The sequence below is a fragment of the Zosterops lateralis genome (assembly GCF_965231275.1).
Source record: "Zosterops lateralis genome assembly, chromosome: 29".
Lineage (NCBI taxonomy): Eukaryota > Metazoa > Chordata > Aves > Passeriformes > Zosteropidae > Zosterops > Zosterops lateralis.
The window spans coordinates 2912317-2934409 of NC_139789.1; the positions used below are offsets into that span (position 1 = coordinate 2912317).

The 22093-nt window shown below is 55.1% G+C and overlaps 2 protein-coding genes across 7 annotated transcripts; both read right to left on the bottom strand.

Moving 5' to 3' along the window:
* Positions 1–1072: 1072 nt before the first annotated feature.
* On the bottom strand, positions 1073–4891 carry PLPP2 (phospholipid phosphatase 2). 2 transcript variants are annotated; one of them, XM_083879720.1, is made up of 6 exons: positions 4775–4891; positions 2953–3104; positions 2350–2627; positions 2109–2166; positions 1820–1996; positions 1073–1725 (listed from the first exon to the last, which is right to left on the bottom strand). In XM_083879720.1, the coding sequence occupies exons 1-6, from the start codon at positions 4824–4826 to the stop codon at positions 1588–1590; spliced, it is 855 nt and encodes a 284-aa protein (XP_083735846.1). In that variant the 5' UTR covers positions 4827–4891; the 3' UTR covers positions 1073–1587. The 2 variants fall into 2 exon arrangements, with proteins under 2 accessions (XP_083735846.1, XP_083735847.1); XM_083879721.1 differs by having other exon boundaries at positions 4779–4877.
* A 2173-nt stretch (positions 4892–7064) lies between these two features.
* On the bottom strand, positions 7065–21862 carry MIER2 (MIER family member 2). Of its 5 annotated transcripts, none has more exons than XM_083880027.1 (13): positions 21840–21862; positions 17719–17806; positions 17038–17186; positions 16425–16550; positions 15674–15797; positions 14918–15027; positions 14236–14305; positions 13287–13438; positions 12760–12841; positions 12574–12668; positions 11684–11787; positions 10494–10630; positions 7065–9839 (listed from the first exon to the last, which is right to left on the bottom strand). In XM_083880027.1, the coding sequence occupies exons 1-13, from the start codon at positions 21846–21848 to the stop codon at positions 9364–9366; spliced, it is 1722 nt and encodes a 573-aa protein (XP_083736153.1). In that variant the 5' UTR covers positions 21849–21862; the 3' UTR covers positions 7065–9363. The 5 variants fall into 5 exon arrangements, with proteins under 5 accessions (XP_083736153.1, XP_083736151.1, XP_083736152.1 ...); XM_083880025.1 differs by having other exon boundaries at positions 11660–11787; XM_083880026.1 differs by having other exon boundaries at positions 13287–13453.
* Between the last annotated feature and the right edge of the window lie 231 nt (positions 21863–22093).

Below are 22093 nucleotides of genomic sequence, written 5' to 3' on the forward strand. Positions count from 1 at the left end.
GCATCCCTCATTTCTTCCCAGCAGTGAGAAGGCCCTGAGCCCCCCGGCTCCCCAGCCTGGCGCTGTCACCTGTCCCCAGCACAGCCCTTGGGCAGCAGGGGGGCACAGCCCAGCTGTTCCAAGGCTCTCAGCTCCCTCCCTGCCTTCCCTCCGCTCTGGCTGCTGGAGCAGCCAAGAGAGCTGCAGGCACAAAGCGTCACTTTTTCCAGGAGCCTCTCCCTGCTTTCCCTCCTCACTCGCAGAGCAGCTCTGCTGTGCTGGGGAGTGCAGGAGGCTCCTGGATCAGGGCAAAGGCAGTGCCAGGATGGACATGGCTGGGATGGGTTTTGGAGTCCCATACTGGCCACATCTCCTCTTCAGCTCAAAGGGCTGCCCAGCCAAAGCACAACCCCTGTGAACGTGACACCTCACAGGCAGCACAGGCAAGGAGCTCCTGGCTTGAGGATGCTGCTGCCCCCAGTAGCCCTGGTCAAGCCCACCTTTCTCAGAGCAGCTGGGAGAATGGTTTAGCAGCCCTGAGAGCCCCCACATACAGCTGAGGGGCTTCAGAGACCTTTCCCTGGGAAAAGGAAACCCCAAACACCTCAGCCCATCCACTCCAAGGCCAGGAACATCCATGAAAAAAGAAAACAGGCCTGACACAGACATTCTTTAAGGATGATCTAATTTAAAAACAACATCATAATGAAAATGCATGTATTTTAAAAAGAGACCCACAGCACTTCAGTGCTGGAGGCAGCCACGTGCCAGTGATGGGACTGCTCTGTACCCATTGCCCCCACCTTCCCAGGACATTTGGACAGCTCCACATCCCCATTTATTTTCCTTTACCACAGAAAATGTCTCCCTAGCCCCGCCACACACCCTAAAGCATCAGCTGAAGCTGCAGGAGGGACAAAGGCTGGAGCATCCCCTTGCCCAAGCCAGGCATGAAGCAGGCAGGGGGCAAACAGCTCTGGCTCCCAGCACTGCAGAGTTGGGCACAGCCAGAGAAAAGCCTGCCCAGACACCCTTTGCTCACAGCAGCTGCTGGTGGGCAGGACTGCTCTTAAAGGTAATCAATGGAGCAGAGAAGAGCTCTGGATTGCTTTAATCCTTTCCAAAAAAGTATAGCTAGCCCAGCAGCTGTCCTCCTCCCTCTGCGCCTGTGAAGATTGGTACTTGTATGGCTGGATAATTTGACAGGGACAACACACACTCGGCCCAGGCAATCTCAGACTTCCCAAGGAGTTTGCTCTTCGCTCAGTGTGCTTTGCCAGCCCAATAAATCCACCCCCATGTGCCACCCTCCCCTCCCTCCCTTCCTCCGCACAGAGGGCTGGGACAGCAGCTTTGGGACGTGACTCAGACACACAAGGGGGTGAGGACATCCCCTTCCCACAGGCAGGGCGCTGGCATCACCAGGTGCCAGCACCACCACGGGCACGGGGAGCCAGGCGCCGTGGCACTGTGGGAGTGGGAACAGGCAGGGCTGTCCCACTTGTGTCAGCCAGAGGCACCAGAGCCGTGGAGCCAGTGGTGAATACAGAGCCAGCACCCCGTCCCCAGAGCCAGGAGCACGGCAAGGGGCAGCTCTGCAGGCTGGGGTCACGGGGCACCCCTGTAGCTGTAGTGATTGTGGTCAGGGTCGCTCAGGGTGAGGGGCAGGCTGGGCTTGCGCTCTGGGTCCTTCTCCTCACACTGCCGGGGGGGACGGGCCTTGAAGAAGTCAGAGACGTAGTGGACCTGGAAAAGAACAACGGGTTTGGGGTTTGGGGACGCTGGTGTCGAGCCCAGCAGGAGCCCAGCCGAGCAGCAGGCTGCACAGGGGGACACTCACAATGAGGACAGCAATGAGAGCTCCCTGCAGCAGCCCCACCAGCACGTCGCTCCAGTGGTGCTTGTAGTCAGACACTCTGGTGTAGCCCACGTAGATGGCGAAGGCGATGAGGAAGAACTGGATGGTGGGACGCAGTAATCTGGCCCACTTCCCCACCAGCCGGGCCTGCACGTACAGCTGGGTGGCAAAGAAGGGAGAAATCAGCCAGGGCAGGGGTCACCAGCCAGCCCAAGGATGGGGGTGCTTGGGGCATGGGGCCCATGGGGAATTCCTGTGGCACGGCACTTACCGCCAGGAACATCATGCAGTACATCCCAAAGGAAGAGTGTCCCGAGTAGAAAGACAGTCTGTGGGGTAAAAGGGATGGGTCATGCCATGAGTGACTCCCCAGGTGGTCCCCACAAGACCCCCACCCACTCCACAGGCTCTGTCCTGCAACAGGAGAGCCTCAATATCCATCTGGGACTGCCACTGTGAGCCCAGCACTGCTGGCAGGTGGAACAGACACATCCTGTGTCACCATGGCTCACCTGGACTCGGTGATGTTCCTGCTCTCTCCCTGGCAGACATTCTCCAGCTGCACATAGATGGAGCAGTTCACCTTGGACCAGTCAGGATTGCAGACAGCCAGGAAGTTTGGTCGGAGACGGCCGATCATGTATTTGGCCAGGTCTGTCAGGGACTGGCTGATGGCCCCCCCAAAGAGAAAGGTCCCAACCACCTTGTAGAGAGCAGCCAGGTAATTGTTGAACTCTGACTTGGAGTAGAGACGCTCAGTGTAGACCAAGTACGCCTCCCCTGATGAGATCTGCAGAGACCAGGGGGCAAAAGGTGAAGGTTGGGGGCCACTGAGCAGCTCCCCAGGGGTGCAGGATGCTCTGACTCTGTGGCACAGGAGCCCCTGGTACCCGCCTGCCACAGGAGCTCACGGGCCCTCTCCCCCTCCCTGCAGGGAACCAGTCCCATGGGATGTGGGTCTCGCCACTCCAGAGAGATCTCCAGCCCCCAAGCAGAGCAGGGCTCAAGCTGAGGGAGTTGTTGCCCTTCCAGAGCTCTGGAGGGGCTGTGCTGGGCCCCAGATTCCAGATACAGCATGACCCTGTCTGGGAGGAAGGGGGGTGGCAGTTCCTTACAATGATAACAGTGCAGGGGATGGTGACCCCAGCCATGAGGCCGTGGGTGATGGTGTCTGCCTTGTAGGGGTAACGGATGGAGTCATCGTTGCAGTAGAAGCCTCGCTTGTACGGGGAGTTCACCAGAGTCAGGATGATGAAGGGCAGAGATGCTGCAAAGCAGAGAGAGGTGAGGACTGGGGACAGCAGCCAGCGGGCTCCACACCAGCACCACCCGTCCCTAAGTCTCTGCTCCCCAATGCCAGGGAGGGATCCCCCCAGGAATGAAGTCCTGAGCCACCTGTACCCAGGGCAGGAGCACTTGAACCCACCAGTGCACTGCCCTGACAGCGATAGGGCCCTATCAGAGCTCACAGCTGCCTGCAGCACCCAGATACCACATGAGACAGTCACAAACGGGCACCCACAGAGCCTCTGTGGCTGCCCCACTCCTCCCCAGGCACAACAATGGCAAGGCCTGACCCCGTGCCCTCTCCTCACACTGCCCAGACGTTCAGTCTAGGAAGACAGAGCTGATAAAATTAACGAGCTCAGGCATCTTGCAAACCTGTTTTACAGCAGGGAAGGGCCTCCAGATTGCCCCAGAACCCTCACAGCAGCTCCGGGAGAGGCAGTGCTGGGAGGTGCTGCTGCATGACCCAGTCCAGGCACAGTGGGACTTCACTGCACTTGACTTGCTCCCCTCATCCTCCCACGGCCCAGGAGAGGTTTCTGCCAGCCTCTCCTCTCCCCCGGCTCCTCGGGGCTCTGCAGAGGGGCTGCTGGCTGGGTCAGCCTGGGCAAGGAGGCTTTTCCAACCCCGGCCACGGGCAGCTGCGATCTCACTTGGGACAGAACCGTCCCCGAGATCCAGAGGGGTCTGGGGTCTGTGGGGTCCAGCCCCACGCTGGAACGGGCCCTCCTGCCCCTGCTCCATCCCCGCACAGGAACAGCCAAGGACGGCTCCCAGGACGCTCCCCAGGGAAGCGCCCCCCCCTCCCTGGAGGCCACCTAAGGCCGGGCTCCTCTCCCAGTTCCGCCTTTCCCGGCGGTTTCCGCCTCTCCTTGTTCCTCCGTCTCCCGGGAACCCGCACCTTTGTCCCCGCCCGGGGGTCCCGCCGCCTCCTGCGCTCCCCGAGGGATCCCCGAGGGATCGAACACACACCGGGGGCAGGAACCGGCCCCGCTCCCTCCGCCTCCTCCCCGCACACCTCAGACGTCCATTTTCAGCTCAAAATTAGACACCAATTTTCTTTCGGGATAATTTCATCCTCCAAAAAAAGCTCCCCTAAAAATATAAAGCACCGGCCCAGAGGAGGGAAAGGCGCTCCGGAGCGGCCGGGGGAGCTCCAGCCGCGATCCGGATCGGGGCCTTTATTTTTAGTCCGTCTTAATTCGTTACTTCCTTGCGGCAGATTTAGAAACGTTTACCCGTTCTAGGCCGAGGGGGTCCTGGAAGGGGCGCTCGGAGCCCCCGGCTGGGCGGGCGGCGGGGGAAACGTCCCGGTGCCGCCCGAGCCGGGGACGGTCCCGCAGCGTCCCGGCCACGGACAGACCGGGCTCCCGCCTCCCCCACCCCGCGGGACGGTTCCCGGAAAACCGGGACACCCGACGGAGCTCGGCGGGGCTGGGCAGGAGCCAGACCCGCCCGCCCCCGCCGCCGCCGGTGGCTCTCGGTGGGGGCCCGGAGCCCCGGTTACCGGCCGGGCAGGTGCCTCCCACCTCCCACCGGTGAGAACGGGCGGCCCCGCGGTCCCTCCCGCGGCCCCGGCCCCGGCGCAGGGCGCGGCCCCACCGGGGGCACCCCCGGGACGCTCCGGAGCCGCCGGTCCCGAGCCCTCACCGACCGCCAGGCAGAGCACGTCGAGCGCCACGAAGACCTTCCTGCGCTCCATCCCCGGCCCCGCGGCGGCCCCGGCGCTCACATGGCCCGGAACGGCGCGGCCCGGCCGGGAGGTAAAGTCCGGGCGGGCGGGGCGGGGCGGGGCAGGAGCCGCTGCCCCCGCCCAGGGCAGGGCCGGGCCGGGCTGGGCGGGCCGGGAGCGGCGGGCCGGGGCAGGTGTGGGCGCGGCGGGGCAGAGACGCCTCTGGAGCCGGATCCCCGAGCCCCCCGCCCTTCCCTGGGTCCCCTCTGTCGCCCTCCCGAGCCCCCCGGTGCCCGCCCCGCCTGGCTCCGCTCCCTCCCGTCGCTGCGCCGAGGGAAAAGGGGGAGAAGAAAGAGAGCGAGGCCGCTTTAGGAGCCGCCCGAGTCCCACCCGCCTCGGGCCTATGTCCTGAGGAAACAAAAAAAGGGGCAAAAAGGAAAATTCTATCCCTGGAACGTGCTGGCTGCACCGGTGGGGCTTGCACAGAGCAGACGGGGTGAGATGGGTTCTCGGGGGGAAGCAGGGACGTCCAGGAGCCGGTGGATGCAGCAGACACCGCTGTGAGCACACGGGGTGAGACAGGAGGGATTTACCCGCTGGGACATTGGGCTGTGTTTCCTGACGCCCTGGGAGCAGAACAGGCTCCTGGTGCTTCCCGTTGTGCTGGGGACACGCTGAAATCCAGAATGGAGACGGGGCAAAGGCTGGAGCACAGCAGTTCCCTGGTGGGAGCAGGGACATCCCGGCTGTTTGCTCCATGCCGGATGTCTGGGGAAGGAAATAAATAATACAGAAACCACCCATGGCTGATAACGGCGGGTGATTGAAGTGCAGCCTGAGTGGCCTGTGGAGAATGTCAAGGCTGTTTGCGGGAAGCCGAGAGAGCTGGAAATGCTCTTGGGCTGCCCTGGAGTTTCAGGAGAGGAGACAGAACCATGAGCCAGCTCTTCTCAGCCCTGGTGTGTCCTGGTGCAGCTCCCCTCTGCCCTCCAGTGCCAGGGGGGCCCTGGGACACGGCTGGGGCAGGATTTACCCCACATATGTTACCTCCAGACCCCAACAAACAACTGAGAGCCTTGAGGCAGGAGAGCTGGGGGGATGCCCAGACTGTATCATGGAGTAAATGAGAAGATTAAGACACTATCTCACCGCTGATAAATCCCCCCTCCTCATCACACCCTCCAGGACTCTTGGGCGTGGGGGGGCTCCGGGCCGGGCCACGGTGGGGACACGGATGTGACAGTTATGGGGCTCCGAGGACACAGCGAGAGCGCGCAGGGGAAGCGCTGCACGGCCGCCCCAGGACTTTGCCTGAGGCGGTTCGAGGCTGCGGGCGGTGCCGCCCAGACCCGGCCCGGCCCAGCCCGGGGGTGTCGCGGGCGGAACGGGGCGGGCCCGGGGCGGCTCCGGGGGGCGCGGGCGGGCCCCGGGCGCGGCGCTGTGTCGCCCTCTGCCGTCCGAGCGCCGCAGCTGCAGCCGCGGCCGGGGGATGCGGAGCCCAGCCCGGACCCTCCCCCGGAGCCCGGGGAGATGCGGAGCCCGGCCAGGACCCTCCCTCGAGGACCTGCAGAGCCCGGGGGATCCGGTCCTGATGCTCTCACCGCCTCGGAAACAGAGTTGAGGTCACACAGGGGGGAAAACACCGTTTCGTATCAAAGGATGTAACAGAGGGGAGGAACCGTGGTCCCAGCCGAAGGTTCCCTGCTGCTCGTTGGGGCCTCGAAGATGAGGGAAAGCCGCTCCTGTCCCTCCTGCCCTGGGCTGCGCCCACCCTCGTTACCCATCTCTGCGGGGCAGCGCTGGGGGGCTGCACAGCTGGAGGCCGCAGGGCCCCGGGACAGGCAGCCAGAGCCAGGCAGAAGCAGGAGAAGAGAATTTAAGGAGTCTGACAGAACACAGAGACTGTGTGGTGAGGAAACACAATGCCGTTGCAGCAGGAACACTCCTCTTGCCTCCAGGAGCTTTTTCTGGTTGAAGTTTGGATGCACCCCTGCCTCTCAACACCCCAGACTGGCACAGGCTGCCAAGGGTTTAGAGGACTTGGGGCACCTGTAAGGGGAACAAACAGCTCTCTTCACCTGCACCTGGATGGTAAAAACTCTGGGATGGCATCCCTGGCACAGGGAATCCTGCCCTGCCTGGAGGAGAGCACTTGTGGAGGGCAGGAGAGGACCAGAGGGCAGAGGCAGGGACTCCTCTTCTTGCTTTGCCATCATCATACACTGCACTGTTGCATCTTGGCCTCCAAAAAGAAGACAGACTTCTGGCTCACTTTCAAATTAGGGTTTTAATTAAATAAATAACGGCGAGGGGTCTTCAAGGCAGTGTCACTTCACAGTGTAGGGCTGGGGGGCAAGGGAGAAAAGAGTCCAGCATTGGGAGCGGCTCAAAGTGAATGTGCTTTGTAAGAAGGAAAAAAGAAAATCACAAAAAAAAAAAAAAACAAAAAAAAAAAAACCATCCTCCCCCAGTGACTCCCCTCCCTGTCCAGCCTTTTTCACCCCTCTCCCTCAAAGTTATGTGGGGAAAGCGCCACACTCATAATTGAGAGACCCCATGCAAATCTGTAAACAACACTGAAGGACATAAAGAGATTTCTGCCTCAGCCAGCTCCCCCTCTCCTTTCACTAGGGCTTGAAATAAACCAAAAGAAAAAATGGTTTCAGGAAAACTAAGACTGTTCTCAGCTGACGGAGGAGATGCCAAGGCCTGGCCCTCCCTGGGAGGGCTGCCTGTGCTCTCACCCTGCCTCCTGTTCTCCCTTCAGCCAAGGAGCTTCCTCTCACCCCCAGAAAAGGGGAATCAGAGCCCGGGCAGTTCCACTATGGAGCAGGCACTCGTGTTTGCTTTCTGTTCCCAGCAGCCAGGAGCAACTGGAGGGGAGGGAGCCTCTGCCCCCCACATGTGGCTGACAAAGCCCTGCCAGGTGAAGGCAGCCGCACTTGCCTGAGGCTCAGCCCCTCCCAGCACAGTGCTGGGGACCAAAGCAAACCCCTGCTAAAGCACACAAACCAGATCCGGGGCTTAGGAGATGAGACAAGGTCTAATCCTGATATGCCATGGAGCTGTTTGATGCTACCTCCCTGCTCCTGCTGCAGAGCTGGGCACAACTTCCCAGGGCCGGGTAAAAGGAGGATGCAGGCTCGTGGGTTTAGGTACCTGCCAAACCCACTGGGAGCAGAGCCAAGTGCACAATCACAGCCCCAAGGCCTCTACCAAAGCAAGCAACTCTCAACCCAAGCCCCTTCCCAACTGCAGAACACAGCTGGAGGAAAGGACTGTCTGCACCACAGCCTTGCCCAGCAGGTGAGTGGAGAGCATTCCCTGCATGGAAAACAAGGAATGAGAACACACTGAGCCAGTGGCCAATCCCAGACCTGGAACACACCTGGGAAGTGAAGCAGCTTTGGATTCCAGCACACACAAGGACAGGCTCCCGTGGCTCTGCACAGCACCTGACACCTCCCCGCACATGGCAGAAAAGACACTTTCCTCTCAGAACAGCCTGTTTTGTGACACAGGGAGGGGCAGGCATGCTCAGGGATGGTATGGAGCAGGAATGCCCAGGGATGCTCTGCTCCCCTGCCTGGGACTGTGCCAGCACCCACATCCCAGGCTTCACACCCTGGGAGCTAAGCAACCTCCTCCCTCTGCTGACAAATTGTTGGGACAAACTGGGAAGCTACAGATGTTTTCACCTGCATTTCACCCTCTCTTTGTGGCTCAGTGAAGATCAGGTCATCCCCTGCCAGCAGCAGCACCACAGCTCTGGGCCAGCATCACTCTGTGACTCTAGAAACTCCTGTTACTCCCCACAGCAGCTCTCCCTGGCCCAGCACTGCACGGGAAGGTGAGAAGCACTCGAGTGCACACAATACTGCTGCACACACAGCATCCCTTTCCAAGACTTAACACTTTTGCCCAAGGGCCAGGCCATGTCCCACCTGCAGCTGGTGGAGAGTCAGGAACACGGGGCTGCTGGAGGGGGAAGCAGCTTGTGCCTGCCTGTCATGACCCAAAGCTCCTGGGAGAAGGACAGGGCGAGTGGCTCCTACTGCACCACGCTGCCCCTGGGAGAAGGGCCAAGACTCATCAGCCTCCCTTGGCACTGCCGTGCCCGTCCCTGCAGGAAACTGCCCTGCAGCCCTCCCAAGCTCTCGGACCCCCAAACTGCACCCTCACCATGATGGTGACACATCCCTCTTCTCAAAGCACCTCTGCCTTCAGACTGTCCCGCTGGGGCCAAGGGACACGTCCCCTGTCCTGAGGCTGGGACTCACTGAGCAGACTGGCATCACCTGTGGTGACACATGGTCAGCGTTAGCAGGGGGGTGATGGACCTCCCCACTCAGGAAAGCCAGCCATCACTTTGCACTTTGATTGTGTCAGGATACACTGGAGCAGAAAGGTGTTTGGTTTCACTGTAGCCTTGGATCAAGGAGGATGGAAAGAGGGATTCCGATCAACAGCTCCAAACTGTCCCTACAGGACAGCGGAAGTTCCAGAATTTCACTCAGTCAGGTCAAAGTCCTTGCTGGGTCTGTGACAAATTTGTGACTGGAGACTCTCACTGTGACAGAGGCTCTGACCGAGCCACAGGTGCTGGGCAAGCCTGATGAGCAGTCAGGAAAGTATTTACATCTCCGATGCCAATGAGACCGAAATCTGTGACCGATAAGGACACTTGCGCAGGGGCCACCACTGCCTCAGGGTCTCTGTCCAAATCCACAGCGCCAGCAATTAAAGGCAACCCCTCGTTAATGTCTGCAGGGAGAGTGAAGTCCATGGTTATTGTCTCACCAGAGTTCTGCAACGTCTCCTGCTTCTCTGCCAGTCCTGGTCCCGCGGGTGGCAAAGCGAAGAGCTCCGGCTCAGAGGGGGTGACAGTGTGGCGTGGGCAGGGCACAGGGACAGCGCCCGAGGACGTCTCCTCAGAGGGGTCAAAGGAGCAGTTTGTCTCCGAGGGGGTGCTGCACTCGTAGCCCTGCCCCGACTCGCTGATGCTGCCCAGGCTGCAGGCTGTGCTCTCCACACTCAGGGGCTCTGCTCAGGTGGGCACAGCCAGGGGGGAAAGAGAGAGGGGGACACAGCAAGGGAGAGAAAGCCACAGTGAGTTCACAAGGCCCAAACATGCAGGTCAGTCCCACCTAATCCCAACAGGATCTGTTTGATGGCACAAGGGTTTCTTTATTACAGCAACCAAGATCTCCCCGCCAGCGCACGCTGAGGGGAGGCAAGATGCCGACAGCAGATGGGAGGCCATCAGTGTTTCTATGGAAATTAAAGGAAACCTCACAGACACACTGCAAGATAAGCCAAACCCTATATCCAATCCCCTCGTGCCAACAACCCCTGGGAGCTGCCCACACAACGCTTTCATCTACGGTAGGACAGTGAGGGAATGAACCCATGCTGGGCTCCCTGCAGATCTTCTCACAGCCAGCTCTGTGTGAAAGCAGCTTGCCCCTGACTTCTGGGGCCTTGAGTCAGCCTCTGGAGGAGCTGCCTGTGTCAGTGCTTTGGAAGCACCTCACTCAGGTGCCCAGTGAATAATCCTTTTGTTTTGGGAATGACGTAGGCCACTCCTCCAAGCCCAACACAGGAATAAATGTTCTATAGTCATCTCTGGTCAATGCAGAGACAGCCAAGACTCTTCTGACACCAAAACTCCATGGCAGACAGACAAAAAGAAATTACCTGTGCTCTCAATTGCTATCTGATCTTGACCAAAGTGAGCATCCAGGCAGCCAGTTGCAGAGGGAATTGGGGGGGAGCTCCGGGAACGATTTGTATTTTCCACTTCAACCCCATCCAGGTCATTGTCGGTGAAATCCCTGTGGGGAAAGAGAGAGAGCCTTGCCACCACCTGCTAAATAGAGAGATGCAGGCAGGAGAAAGGGCGACTGGGATTAAAACCCATCAACAAATGAAGCAATGGTACTGTAGAGACATCACTAGAATCAATGTCCATCCCTCCCTGCTCTGCAGAGCCTGGTTTAGACCCTGCCCTGAGGAAGTGGTCTCAGGTAACACAGTGTGGCTGAGACCAGCCCATGATAAACCAAAATGGGCTCTCCAGCTTCCTAAAGAGCTCTGCCCCCAGTTCTGTGAGCCTCAGCCCATTCCAAAGGGAAATAAATACATGGTCAAATGCCCAGGGAACACCCAGTTTCATTAAATGACTGCAGTGGGTCCTTAGAGCAAATACAAAGAGCAAATGATAAGAACATATTTTCCTATGCTGGGAAGATTTAAGATTTCAGGTATTTTCCTGTATTGCATCAGAATTTAAAAAAAAAAAAAAAATAGAAATCTAAGCCTTCATCTGATGTTTTTAATTGATTCAGCTTCAATATTTCATTTTGACCTATTAAGAGATTTCCGTTCCAACCTTTTTGAAAAGGTGTATTTTGAAAAGTACCTTCTGTAATTAGCATAGATTTCAAAGGGAAGAATTTGCCTCAAAGGGAAATTAATTCTGCTTCCAAACCACCAGAAATAAGTGCATTTTTGAATTTAAAAAGCTCCTTTCCCAAAACCTCATCAAACTGAGTTCTTTCACCGAAGTCAGCTCTGAATCCCTGTCCCCCAGTCTTTTGTGGATGCTTTTCTGAAACAAAGCTACTTTCAACACACAGAAAAGGACAAGAAAGTCCACATCCAAGCAAACAGCTCTTTTATCTTCCCTCCCCACACCAACTCAGTGTTTGTGCTCTGAGAACACCCCGTGCATCCCTCCGTCCTCCCACCCCAGAAACCTTCTGGAGAAGAAAGCGCAGTCTGTTAAGCGGAGGTGCTTTGCAGCAGGAATCTTCACTGGAAGGTTAATATTACTAATTTTAGTGTGAGAATATTCCACGCACGTGGCTCCAGGGTGGAGGACGTACTTCTTCCTTCCTAGACGAGTCTGCTGAGTGAAGTAGTCGTAGCGCTCTGATTTTTTCCACATGTAGTAATACTCCACACACTCGCCCACCGACCGGGTGCGGACCTGAGGAGAAACACCCCAGTCAGGACAACCCACCCTTGTCCAGGTGCATCTCCTGGAGCAAGGAGCTATTTTTCCCATTTAACCAGCACAGAAAATTAAAAGTGCATTACAGTGATTTACATGGCTATGGACACATTGCTGCAGAACAGAAGCACGTACTGAGGTTTCCGAGGTGGCCAGAGAAAAGAACTCCCCACAGCACACAGCTGTTGTCACAGACCCGTGTGGGCCACACACACTCGTGCAGGACTTTCCTGCGCTTCCAGCAGCAGCACACTTAGCAGAGAGAGCAAACCTGCATCCATTGTCACTGGCCAGCGTCAACATGCCTACAATTAACCAGTGGTAGAACTGGACTCTCTGGTTCTGCCAACTCCCAGCACAGCAGCATGTCCCGGGGCCCAGCTCTCCCTACAACAGCATCTTGCCATTTTAGAGGACCCCAGGGAACTTTACGAAACATCCACATGCTCAACTCACTCATTCACAGAAGTACTGCAAGGGCTGAGAGTTTGGAAAGAACTTTTGAGACTCCAGAAAGGCTAATCAGTAATTAACTGACATCACTCATGCAGGTCAGTGGTGTTTGTGACTTCTCCCACCTGGAAAATAAGGCAGAGCAGGGCAGTGAACAGCCCATCACCTGCTGGCATGAGTCAACACAAAGCCTGGGATTGGAACTCGGCCATCCTGAACTCCCTGTGTCAGCCGAGGCCCAGAGCACACCTCTGGTGCCCAAGCATCTGCCTCCTTCCCCTGCTCCTCACCTGGGGGGAGCAGCCTTACCTTGTTTGCTTGGATAAGGTGGAAGTTTTTCCCATGGACCCTAAAGCCATGTTCAAAATTTCTACATTCTTCCTCGCTCCAGGCACAAAGCTCATCTGCAGCAGAAAGAAAGAGTTGGTGGAGATGTGCAGAATCTGGAAAGAGTTGCATTTGCCTTGATGAACCCAAATAAGGGGGGGTCCTCACCTCTGATAACCTTCACATTGAACCGTAACCTCCGCAGTGCCTCTTCTGCATTGAAATTGCATTTCACCAGCTCATACAAAGCCTGGGAAACAAAAAAATATCACTCACAGAACATACCTGAGCATCACACCACAAATCAGCCTGCCCATGACTCACATCTGTCTTGTAAAACTTCTATTTCCCAGGAGCCACCTCGCTGCTAACCCCAGCTTGACCACCAGCAGAATTACCCCACATTTTAAGGCACTGGATTACAAACCCTGGGACTCAACAGATGCAGTTCCACCAGAATCTAACCTGGCTAGCCTGAAGTAAACACAACTGCTCTGAAAGGGTTGATCTGCTGACTTTTCCAGTCTTCCCAATGGGAGGGTAACCAACCTCCCCAGACCGCAGCTGGGCACACACCCACACTTATCCACGAGGATCACTGGAGTGTGAGCTCAACCTGACCTCTGTGGGGAATGTGGCATTGTTGGGCCAGCACCACCTGGGTCTGTGTGGGCTGCAGGAGGCTCTGAACTCACCTGCTCGTTGTCCTTGACCACCTCTCCCTCTGGCAGGCTGCTGCCGGACAGCTCGTCCCACTGCCGCTTCACTGCGCGGTACAGGAACTCTTCCACCTCCCTCTCAGGGAGGATGTTTGGGTCCCAAAGCAGCTGATCTTCATTCTCATAGGCTAACAGAAAAAGCACTGAAATAAGATAATCAAACAGAGAATTCTGCTGCTTTTTGAGAAGTGGTCTGCACGGACATGCATGGGGGAGACAGAGGAGGGAGGAAATCTTTGCTTGGTTCTCCAACTCAGCGCTAGAGAGATGACGAACATCTCTCAAGGCACTGCATTTTCCCTCCTGATTTTGGAGGCAGATAAGCTCTTTACGTCTCTTTTAGGGCTTTGGCACGGGCTCAGCTTGCTTCCATTGTTTCAGAAAGGTTGGCTGACATAGTTTTTGTTATCATATTCTCAAAAATTGCTGTTTTGATTAATTAATCCTGGCAAATAAAGACTGTTTTAGCTTTCTTGTCCAGAAGCTCAACAAGCTGGCACTGGTACTGCACTCATTATTGGACAAAATCTGCAAATCAAGGCACCTCTGTCTACTCTGCAGACATCTCAAAATCAGAAACAGATCACCTCCAGGGAGCACTGAATGACACTAACTCACTACTTAAGGAAGATGTCAGAGAGAATAAATCAGAGCATTCCCAGATGGGTGTTCCTTCTCTTTGGCTGCAGCTGAGACCCTCTCCTGCAAACCTCACACCAACCCAGCTCTCAATGAGCTTCACCAATTCTGTACCTGTGCTCCCAGCCCTATTAACTTGGGCTTGTTTCAGCCAGTAAATCTGAATGTCAGCACTGAAAGTTGCCAAGCCTGGAGATACAGAGCAGGACTGGTGATCTAGAGCCCATCAAATCTCCCTGCCAGCAGCCCTAAACCCAAATTAGGCACAAAGAAGAGGCTGCCTTACCTTTTTGCCTGTGCCTGTTTAAGCGGAGGATGGGAACAGTGGCCTGGTACTGAGGTCCAACCATGATCTCCTGAAATCCCACAACAGAGAGGTGAGAAAATTGAAATGGGAAATGCTCCACGCAGGCTATACTTCATGATTTAGGGACTACACCACTACAAGGCTGATTTATTTACTGGTAGCCCCCTCTGTCACTGTTATTTCTAGTGAATCCTGACTATTTTATAGGGTAACTAAGAAGATTTACTACCAACCAGATGATACTGTGGGGACCTTCAGCATTTACATAGTTTTAATGTAAAAGATCTATGGCAAGCAGCTAAGGTTGGAAATAAAGCAATGCAGAGGTTCTCCTGCAACCTTCATAGCCAGGATGAATTTGGAAGCCTGCTCCTCTATTTAGAAAGATGGTTCCCCTTCAGCAAATCCTGCTGGGAATACTGCACAGCATTTCACCTTTATAGGGCTACAGGCTGCAGATTTAATTTACCAAGGCACAACAGACCTCCCTTATGTGAAGCAGAAGATAATTCTGAGATTGTATTAAAAACCCCTCTTGCAACCCACATGTGCCAATGCCGTCCACAAAATGCAAGCCAGTTGGGGAAATAACACAGTCCTTTGGTGTCATGCATTTTTCAAACTCAGGAGCCCCCTTTCCCAATGCACTCTGGTCATTTACCTTCTTACACTCGTTGGATGGAATGGAATCCACCTCTGAGTCCTCAGCCATGGAGGAAGCACATGGAGATGAACATGGCTCTTTGTCTTCATCAGCAAGGAAGTTGTTTGCTTTGTGGGAAAGGAAAAGATCTGTAGTTAGGAATTTTTTATTCTATTTCTTTATGTTCCCTCTCCTTCCCTTCATTTTCTGTCCTAAAGTCCCTTTCAGCATGGTCTACAATGACAACTTACCTAATTTTCTCACTTTAAGTAAAAGAATTTGCACATTTGCCACATGGGTGGCCAACCTGGGGAGCTCAGACTCCTTAATATTGCAAGACAGCAGAAGAAATAACATCACTTCATGCTGAGTCCCTGTCACGTGCTTTGGCTTCCCACATATTCCAATATTTAGGAACTGCCACAATACATCACTCCACTACTACTACTGAATTTATTCACTTGTAGAGATGTCAGATGAGGTACTGATCTTTCAGACTGCAATTACAGCAGGCAGGCAGCAAAACAATTCCCACTCTCTCAGTATTCTGAGTTACAGCTCAAGACAATTCTCCCCTCATCCCACTGCTCATCAACGCTCTGTCCTGTCCTACCCAGAGCCCGGTAACGCCTCTGCCACGCAGACAGTCCCCAGGAGGAAAAGTGGAAAATCTGATGTCAGGAGACTGACAAAATTAAGAGAACCATTCTCACCCTCCCCTGCACATCATATGTAAAAGTGAACAGCAGCTACTTAGGAACTAGTGACACATACAGCCAGGCTGGTTTGGGAATAAGTCCGAAGCATCGTGGGACGTGACGGATGGAGTCAGATCGTCAGCTGAAGATTGTGTCTCCTCCTCTTCTTCCCCTGAAAGCAAATCCTTCGCTATTTGTTCCTTTTAACAACAACAAGAAAGTGAGAAATATTTTTAAATTAAAAAAAATACTCGAGGGGGAGTGAGGCCTAGAGTAAAAGCATTTCTGGCCAACAGTGGCCACATCCACAGATCTCCTCACCCTCCCACAGCTTGTCCAAAGACAGATTCTCACACTCCCACCACACCTAGACTATTTTCCCTAGAAGCACTTTAACAAGTGTCATGAGTGGCTTCCTATGGAAGCCAGAGAGTATGAGCAACCATCCCTTTCTGCAGAGCTCCACTCACAGCAAATATCCCAAAGATCCTGAAAGAGAAGGAAAGAAAAAATCCAATCCCTCCAAAACCCCACTTTCTATAGACTTTAGCTAGAACAGGAGGAGCCATGGCTTCACCTGGGAAGATACAAACTTTCCCTGGCCCTTCACACACCCACATCCATGTGCAAATACTTGTAACCAAAGTTCCTTACAGAGTTTTTACAATATGAAACAGATATCCTTTCTCCCTTTCCTAAGCACTCATGTTTTTGCACCTGGTGCTCCTCACTGGGACACCAGAACCAGGCAGGCCCCTTCCCACCCCTCTGAAATAGGGTGAATCTCAACAGCCTGTGCAGACACCCAGGCAAAGAGCTGCTCTCACCTTATCCAGAGTCATATCAGGGAGGTTGGGAGTGATGTCATTGCTCTCGCTGTCCTGCTCCGAGATGGGATCAGATGCCTCATAGCCATACAGTGCGAGCAGCTCCTCAAATGGCATTTCACTGCTCTGAGCAAGAGGAGGACAAAGCTGCATCAGGAAGAGAACAACCACCAGAGCACCACACCAGCTGGAACACAGGCAGAGGCAGTCAGGGCAACTCTGCTCCTCTGGGGGCTCTGAGCAGCCTCAGGTGACACTTTTGGGACCCACTGTAACCTGTCCCTCTCAAAGGTATGGAAAAGCCAGCAACTTTCACCCCAAAGCAATGTAGTCTCAGGCATTTTAAAAATACATTTATATTTTATTCTAGATTTCAAACAGGTGAAAGATGCCAGACAGCACAACTGTATTTAAGCAGAGGAAAGGGATGAGCAAATCCCTGTACCTGAAGGTACAGCAAATGCCTGGCCTGAAGAGACACTCCCTGTCACCACAAACAGTTTGTGTTCCACTGAGGTCTCCATGGGACCACCCACAGCTGAAGTCAGGGATTCACACAGCAAACAAGCAAATCCACCAGGTAATTTTCCTTCCCCTCCCCTGCTGCCTTTACCTGAGAGGCACTGAAACTCTTCTCCAGCTCCTCTAAAGATTTCTGTTTCTCCTGAGTATCATCTTCTTCCCTTTCTTCCCTCACACCGTAGTTCTGGGAAAGGATCTCTGCCAGGTTCAGTCGATGATCAGCTGAGCCCATTGACACAACTGCAGGGATCAGAAGTTGGACACTAGCACCACCATGGACCAAATCTTGAGATGCAACAAAGCCAGGGGTGATCCCTTCTTGTGTATGTGCAGACATAATAAACCAGAGGAAGAGATTAGGCAGAACAGAGGGGAACAGAGATGACAACTGGCAGCAGTCACTTCATCAGCACAAAGCCTGGTTCTGTGCACATTTGAGTCCCACAACTACCTGGAAGCTGAATCTGAAGGTTTTCTGAGTATTTGTATCTTGCTCCTCACTGTATTCACTGGTGTCACAACACGTGTGCACACACTACAGCCTTTCCTTCACCCTGGGGGCATTTTTAGGGTAATCACCCCTTACTCAAGAATGGGAAAATGGACACCTGCAGGAGCTTTGGCATCTTTAAGCCTTTCCTCCTCTGTCACACAGCATGGGAACCAACCAACAGGCTGGGGAGATGTTGCAAGGAGAAGGGAGGTGATCACAGTAACTTTGTTTCCTGTGGAAACCACACCAACAAACAGAGGGAGGTGAGCCTTGAGGTACCTGCAGCGCTCTGAAGGGAGGGCTCTCCAGGACATAGGCCACGGGCTGGGTATGCCACCACCCTGGGGCTCTGCCGGCCAACAGAGGCCTGCAGGGAAAGAGAAAAACATGCCTGAGACAGCTCTCCTAAAAAACACAACACCCCTCCACCCACTGCACCCCACCAGCAAATGCAATTCATGGCAGTTCAGAGTAAAAGTTCCCCAAACTCCTACAGAGCAGTGCTAGGAACTGTGCTGTTCAAAAGAGCTCATGGGTGTACTGAGCAGTTCTTCCTTTCCTCCTCATCTTCCCTTCAGTCCATGTGTTTCCATTCCATTCATTTTACCTCCAGCACTTCACTCACTACTTATCCCCCCACCAGCCTGAGACCTCAGACCTTAGTGGTTTACATCTTCACTTGAAAGGAGGACCTGGACCCTCAGCTGTTATTCTAAACACACACATTGTGTCTGAGCACAGCATTTTTAGGAACTGACCCTTCAGAGAGCAGCCAGCCACAACACCCTGGCTTCTCCCTGATGCCTCACTGCACCCAGGAGCAGAGACTTCTCTGAGCAGGCAGAGAAGGAGTCTGGTAGGACCAGGAGTGGCACAGGTGAGGTGACAGGGACTGAGCCAGGCAGAGCCTGAGAACAGGCACCTGCAGGGTGGCATTTGGTGCTCAGTCACAAGTTCAGGCAGCAGCATGGGCTGAGGAAAACAACCCAGACAGAACATCTGCTGCTCCTCATGCTGCTGTGCATGGAAGTGCCGTTCATCAAGTCCCAGCCTAGGCAGGGAGCAAACAGGTAAACAACCAAAGCTTTTGGGTGACTGACAGCACCTGACTGCAGAAGAAAACCCCAGAGTCAGTCCCCCATCCCCAGTGACATCTCTGTAGGATACTCAGCCATCAACAATATCAGCTGTGTATCATCACTCCTCACTTCCTCAGTTGTAGCCAGGACATTTACAGTCTTCCATAGGAGCCTCTTACAATTTATTTAAGAAAACACAGTATAGCTTCACACTAAAATCTATCCTCTAACAACAAAGCATTCACCAGAAGAAGCCACCACACACTGTGGGTTCTGAGTAAATTCCTTCAGCTATTGACATACAGACTGGGAATCCCATGATAGAGAAGAAGATGTCTCCAGTCCACCATCCCCCAAGATAACTCCCCCAGCGATCACATTGGCTCCAGACAGAGCTCTGCAACCATGCACAAGAAAAGAGAAGGGAGAAGCTCTGGGATGATGAAAGGAGAAGGGGACAGACTCCATTTTGAGGATGGTCATACTGGGAAATGGCTCTGTAAGTCGGGAAAGTGTCAATGTGCCTTTGTTGGGCTCTGCTGGAATGTGACCAAGCACAAAACTCTCTTGGATAAATCCTTCCAAGCAAACAAGTGGTTTCGTGGAAAGGGTGTGGTCTACTCTTACTCCCTCCAGGTCTTGGACAGTCTGCAGAATTCACTTTGCTTTAGGCAGTGATCAATGGCACCTCCTTGCCTGGGGAACAATGAGGCCTCTGAAAATAAAGACTGAAGCTTTTGGCATAGATGGGCTGGCTTGAAAAGGTGTCAAGAATACTTCAGGAACAATGAGATCTCCTATTCATAACCAGGTGCTGGAAGTAGGATTGGCCACTACAACATCGTGACAATTCCATAGCTAATCAAGAATTCAGTTCTCCAAAGCAGTAAAAGAGCACCAGGGCCAGTGGGAATGCTGAATTCACCATGGAATAACCAGCACTGCTCTGCTGGGGCTGAGGAAACAAGTGACAGACAAAGCAAATGGCCCATTCCATGACCAAATTTAAACACATGTGGAATTATAATTATCAGATTATTCAGAAACCACAGAAACAAGGAATAGAAGAGAAAGGCAGGCCTGGGTTAAAAATGCAACTGATGATAGAATATTCCTGATTATTGTCTGATTACCAATGCCATGGGATGTGGAATTACTTGGTCTGAAGGTGAGGTAGGTGCAGCCTGACACTTCAAACATCACACAGGAGGCAGAAATGCAAGAGCATGACATGCACCAGAAACACAGAGAACAGTTCTGGGCCAGGGTGTCACTGCTCCTGCTGCTGGTGAGGGATTCCATCACCATCAAAGGTCGCAGCAGGGAACTCCAGTTATTCTCACAGTGCCCTGTGATGCTGGAAACTGGCTCCTATGCCCATGGGGCATTTAATCTCAGGGGGCAAAAAGGGAGACTAAATTCCTTTAATGTCACTTTGCCATCCCCAGCACTGTTTTCCTCTTGGCACCTTCTGCTGCTCAGGCATAAGAGTAACTTTCCTCTCAGAAGTTACACTGAGGTTGGTCAACTACTCACCCTCATGTTTGTATTTCTGGGTGACTCCAGCACTCCCTCCTTAGGTGTGGACTCAATGTTTTGAGCACATGGAATGAAGCTCAGCCATCATTTAGGAAACAGAGGCAGAGTCTGAACTTTCTGCCCTGACAAAGTCGTTTCCCAGTGTGAGGCCAGTTGTGTCTACTCTGAGAAAACCTTCCAGACTGAAACCACTCTCACAAAAAAGTGAGGGAAAAAAAAATTCCCTTTCCAGTGTTATCCTTCAATAACTAACACAGTTCCCTGAGCCAGTCTAACACCTATTTCAGATTCAGCAAGAAGTGTTCCTTTTTCCTCTGCCTTGTCCCCACTCCGTGGCCATGGGGCCATTTCCCACAAATTCCACCTGTAGCCAAAGGGAAGCAGCAAGGATGGAAATAGATTTGTCCTGCAAGTTATATCTCTGAAAGACCAAAGAATGAGCAGATGACACAACACACAGACCAGTTCTGCACTGCTCAAGAAGATCAAGCCCCATCACATCTGTGCAGTGGCACAGCAGAGATGCCCCACAGCCAAACCTCATCCAAGGGACAATGACAGTTCCTGGATGTCCCCTGGACAGACCTCTCTGAAGCAGGGCCATGCAGGGTGCTGAGAGAGCACTCTGGCCCAACAATTTGCCCAAACAACACTTTGGCACAAGTGAATGCAACAGCCTTGGTGTTCCACCAAAGGCCAAAGATGGTGGATGGGCAAACAGGCAGCACCTTCCTCAGGCAGAACGCTGAAATACCCTGGAAGAGAAGCCCTGCCCTGGGACAAGATGCTGTCACAGCCAGTGGGGATCCAAGATCCTGCCACAGAGAACCTCAAAGTCTTCCCAGCACCTTTTTTTCCATGTTGTGGTCACCAAGAGGGTCACACCACAGAAATGAAGTGTGCATGTGTCACAACAACCATTACAACAGGTCAAGGATGTTTGTGGGACATGGCAAGACTCGATGGGCAATGGCATCACCACCTCAAAGGGTGATGGAGCGATGGCAAAAACGCTTCAGCATAAGACACCAAGGCAAACACGACATGGCAGTTGGGGAGGCAGTGGGGAGTCCCCACCAGGACCCCTTGCCTTCTGGCCCCTAGGCAAGGTAGAGAAAACCATCCTGGCCACCCAAGCCAACCGTTCCCAACACGTTTCCCAGCCCTCTGCCATTCCCAGGCTCCTGACCCCCGTGTTCCCCCACTGCTCAGGCCGCCTCTCACCTGAGAGTCCCTGCGAGCCCCTTCCAACAGCTCCACACCCCTGACCCGGCTCCAGCCACCCCACACCGCTGCCGGCTTCTGCCGGGCCACAGCCCCGGGGCTCTCGGCCCGCTCCGTCCCCGGGCCTTTCCGCCCGCCCTCTCCCTCCGCGGGCCCGCGGCCCCTCCACGCCCCTCTCCGGGCCCCTCTGCCGCGGGTCAGGCCGCGGGGTCCCCGCGCCGGCGCCGCCCGCCCCGGTTCTCCCGCCGGGTCCCGCCCGGGAGCCCCTTCCCCCGGGAGCCCCTTCCCCCGGCCGCCCCCGCCGGCGCCCCCCGCCCGGTCCCGGCGCCCCTCGGCCCCGGCCCACCCCCCGCCCCTCGGCCCGCTGCCGCCCGGGGCCTCGGCGTCCCTCGGCCCGAAGGCCCCCGCCCCGGTGGCCGCGCCGGCCCATCACCCCGCTGCCGCAGGACGCCGGCCCCAGGCGGCTCCAGGCAGCCGCGGCTCGGGGGTCCCGGTGTTCCCGCCCGGCCGGGAGCGGCCCCGGGCCCGGCGCGACCCCGGCGGCGGCTCCCCGCTCACCTCCGCCATGGCCGAGCGCGAGCGGCAGGGGGCGCGGGCCCCGGATGCGGCGGCGGCCGCTGATTGGCTGTGGCGGGCCGGGGCGGGGCCAGGGCCGGGGCCGTCTGAGGGGCTCCGGTTCGGCTCCGGAGTCGGGCCCGGGGCGGGTTCGGGGCCGGGCCGGGGGTCCTGTCCCGCCCCGCCGGTACCGCCCCGAGACGTCCCTGGGGAGAGGCACGGAGGGACGAGAGTAGAGCAAAGGCTCCCAGTGCCCG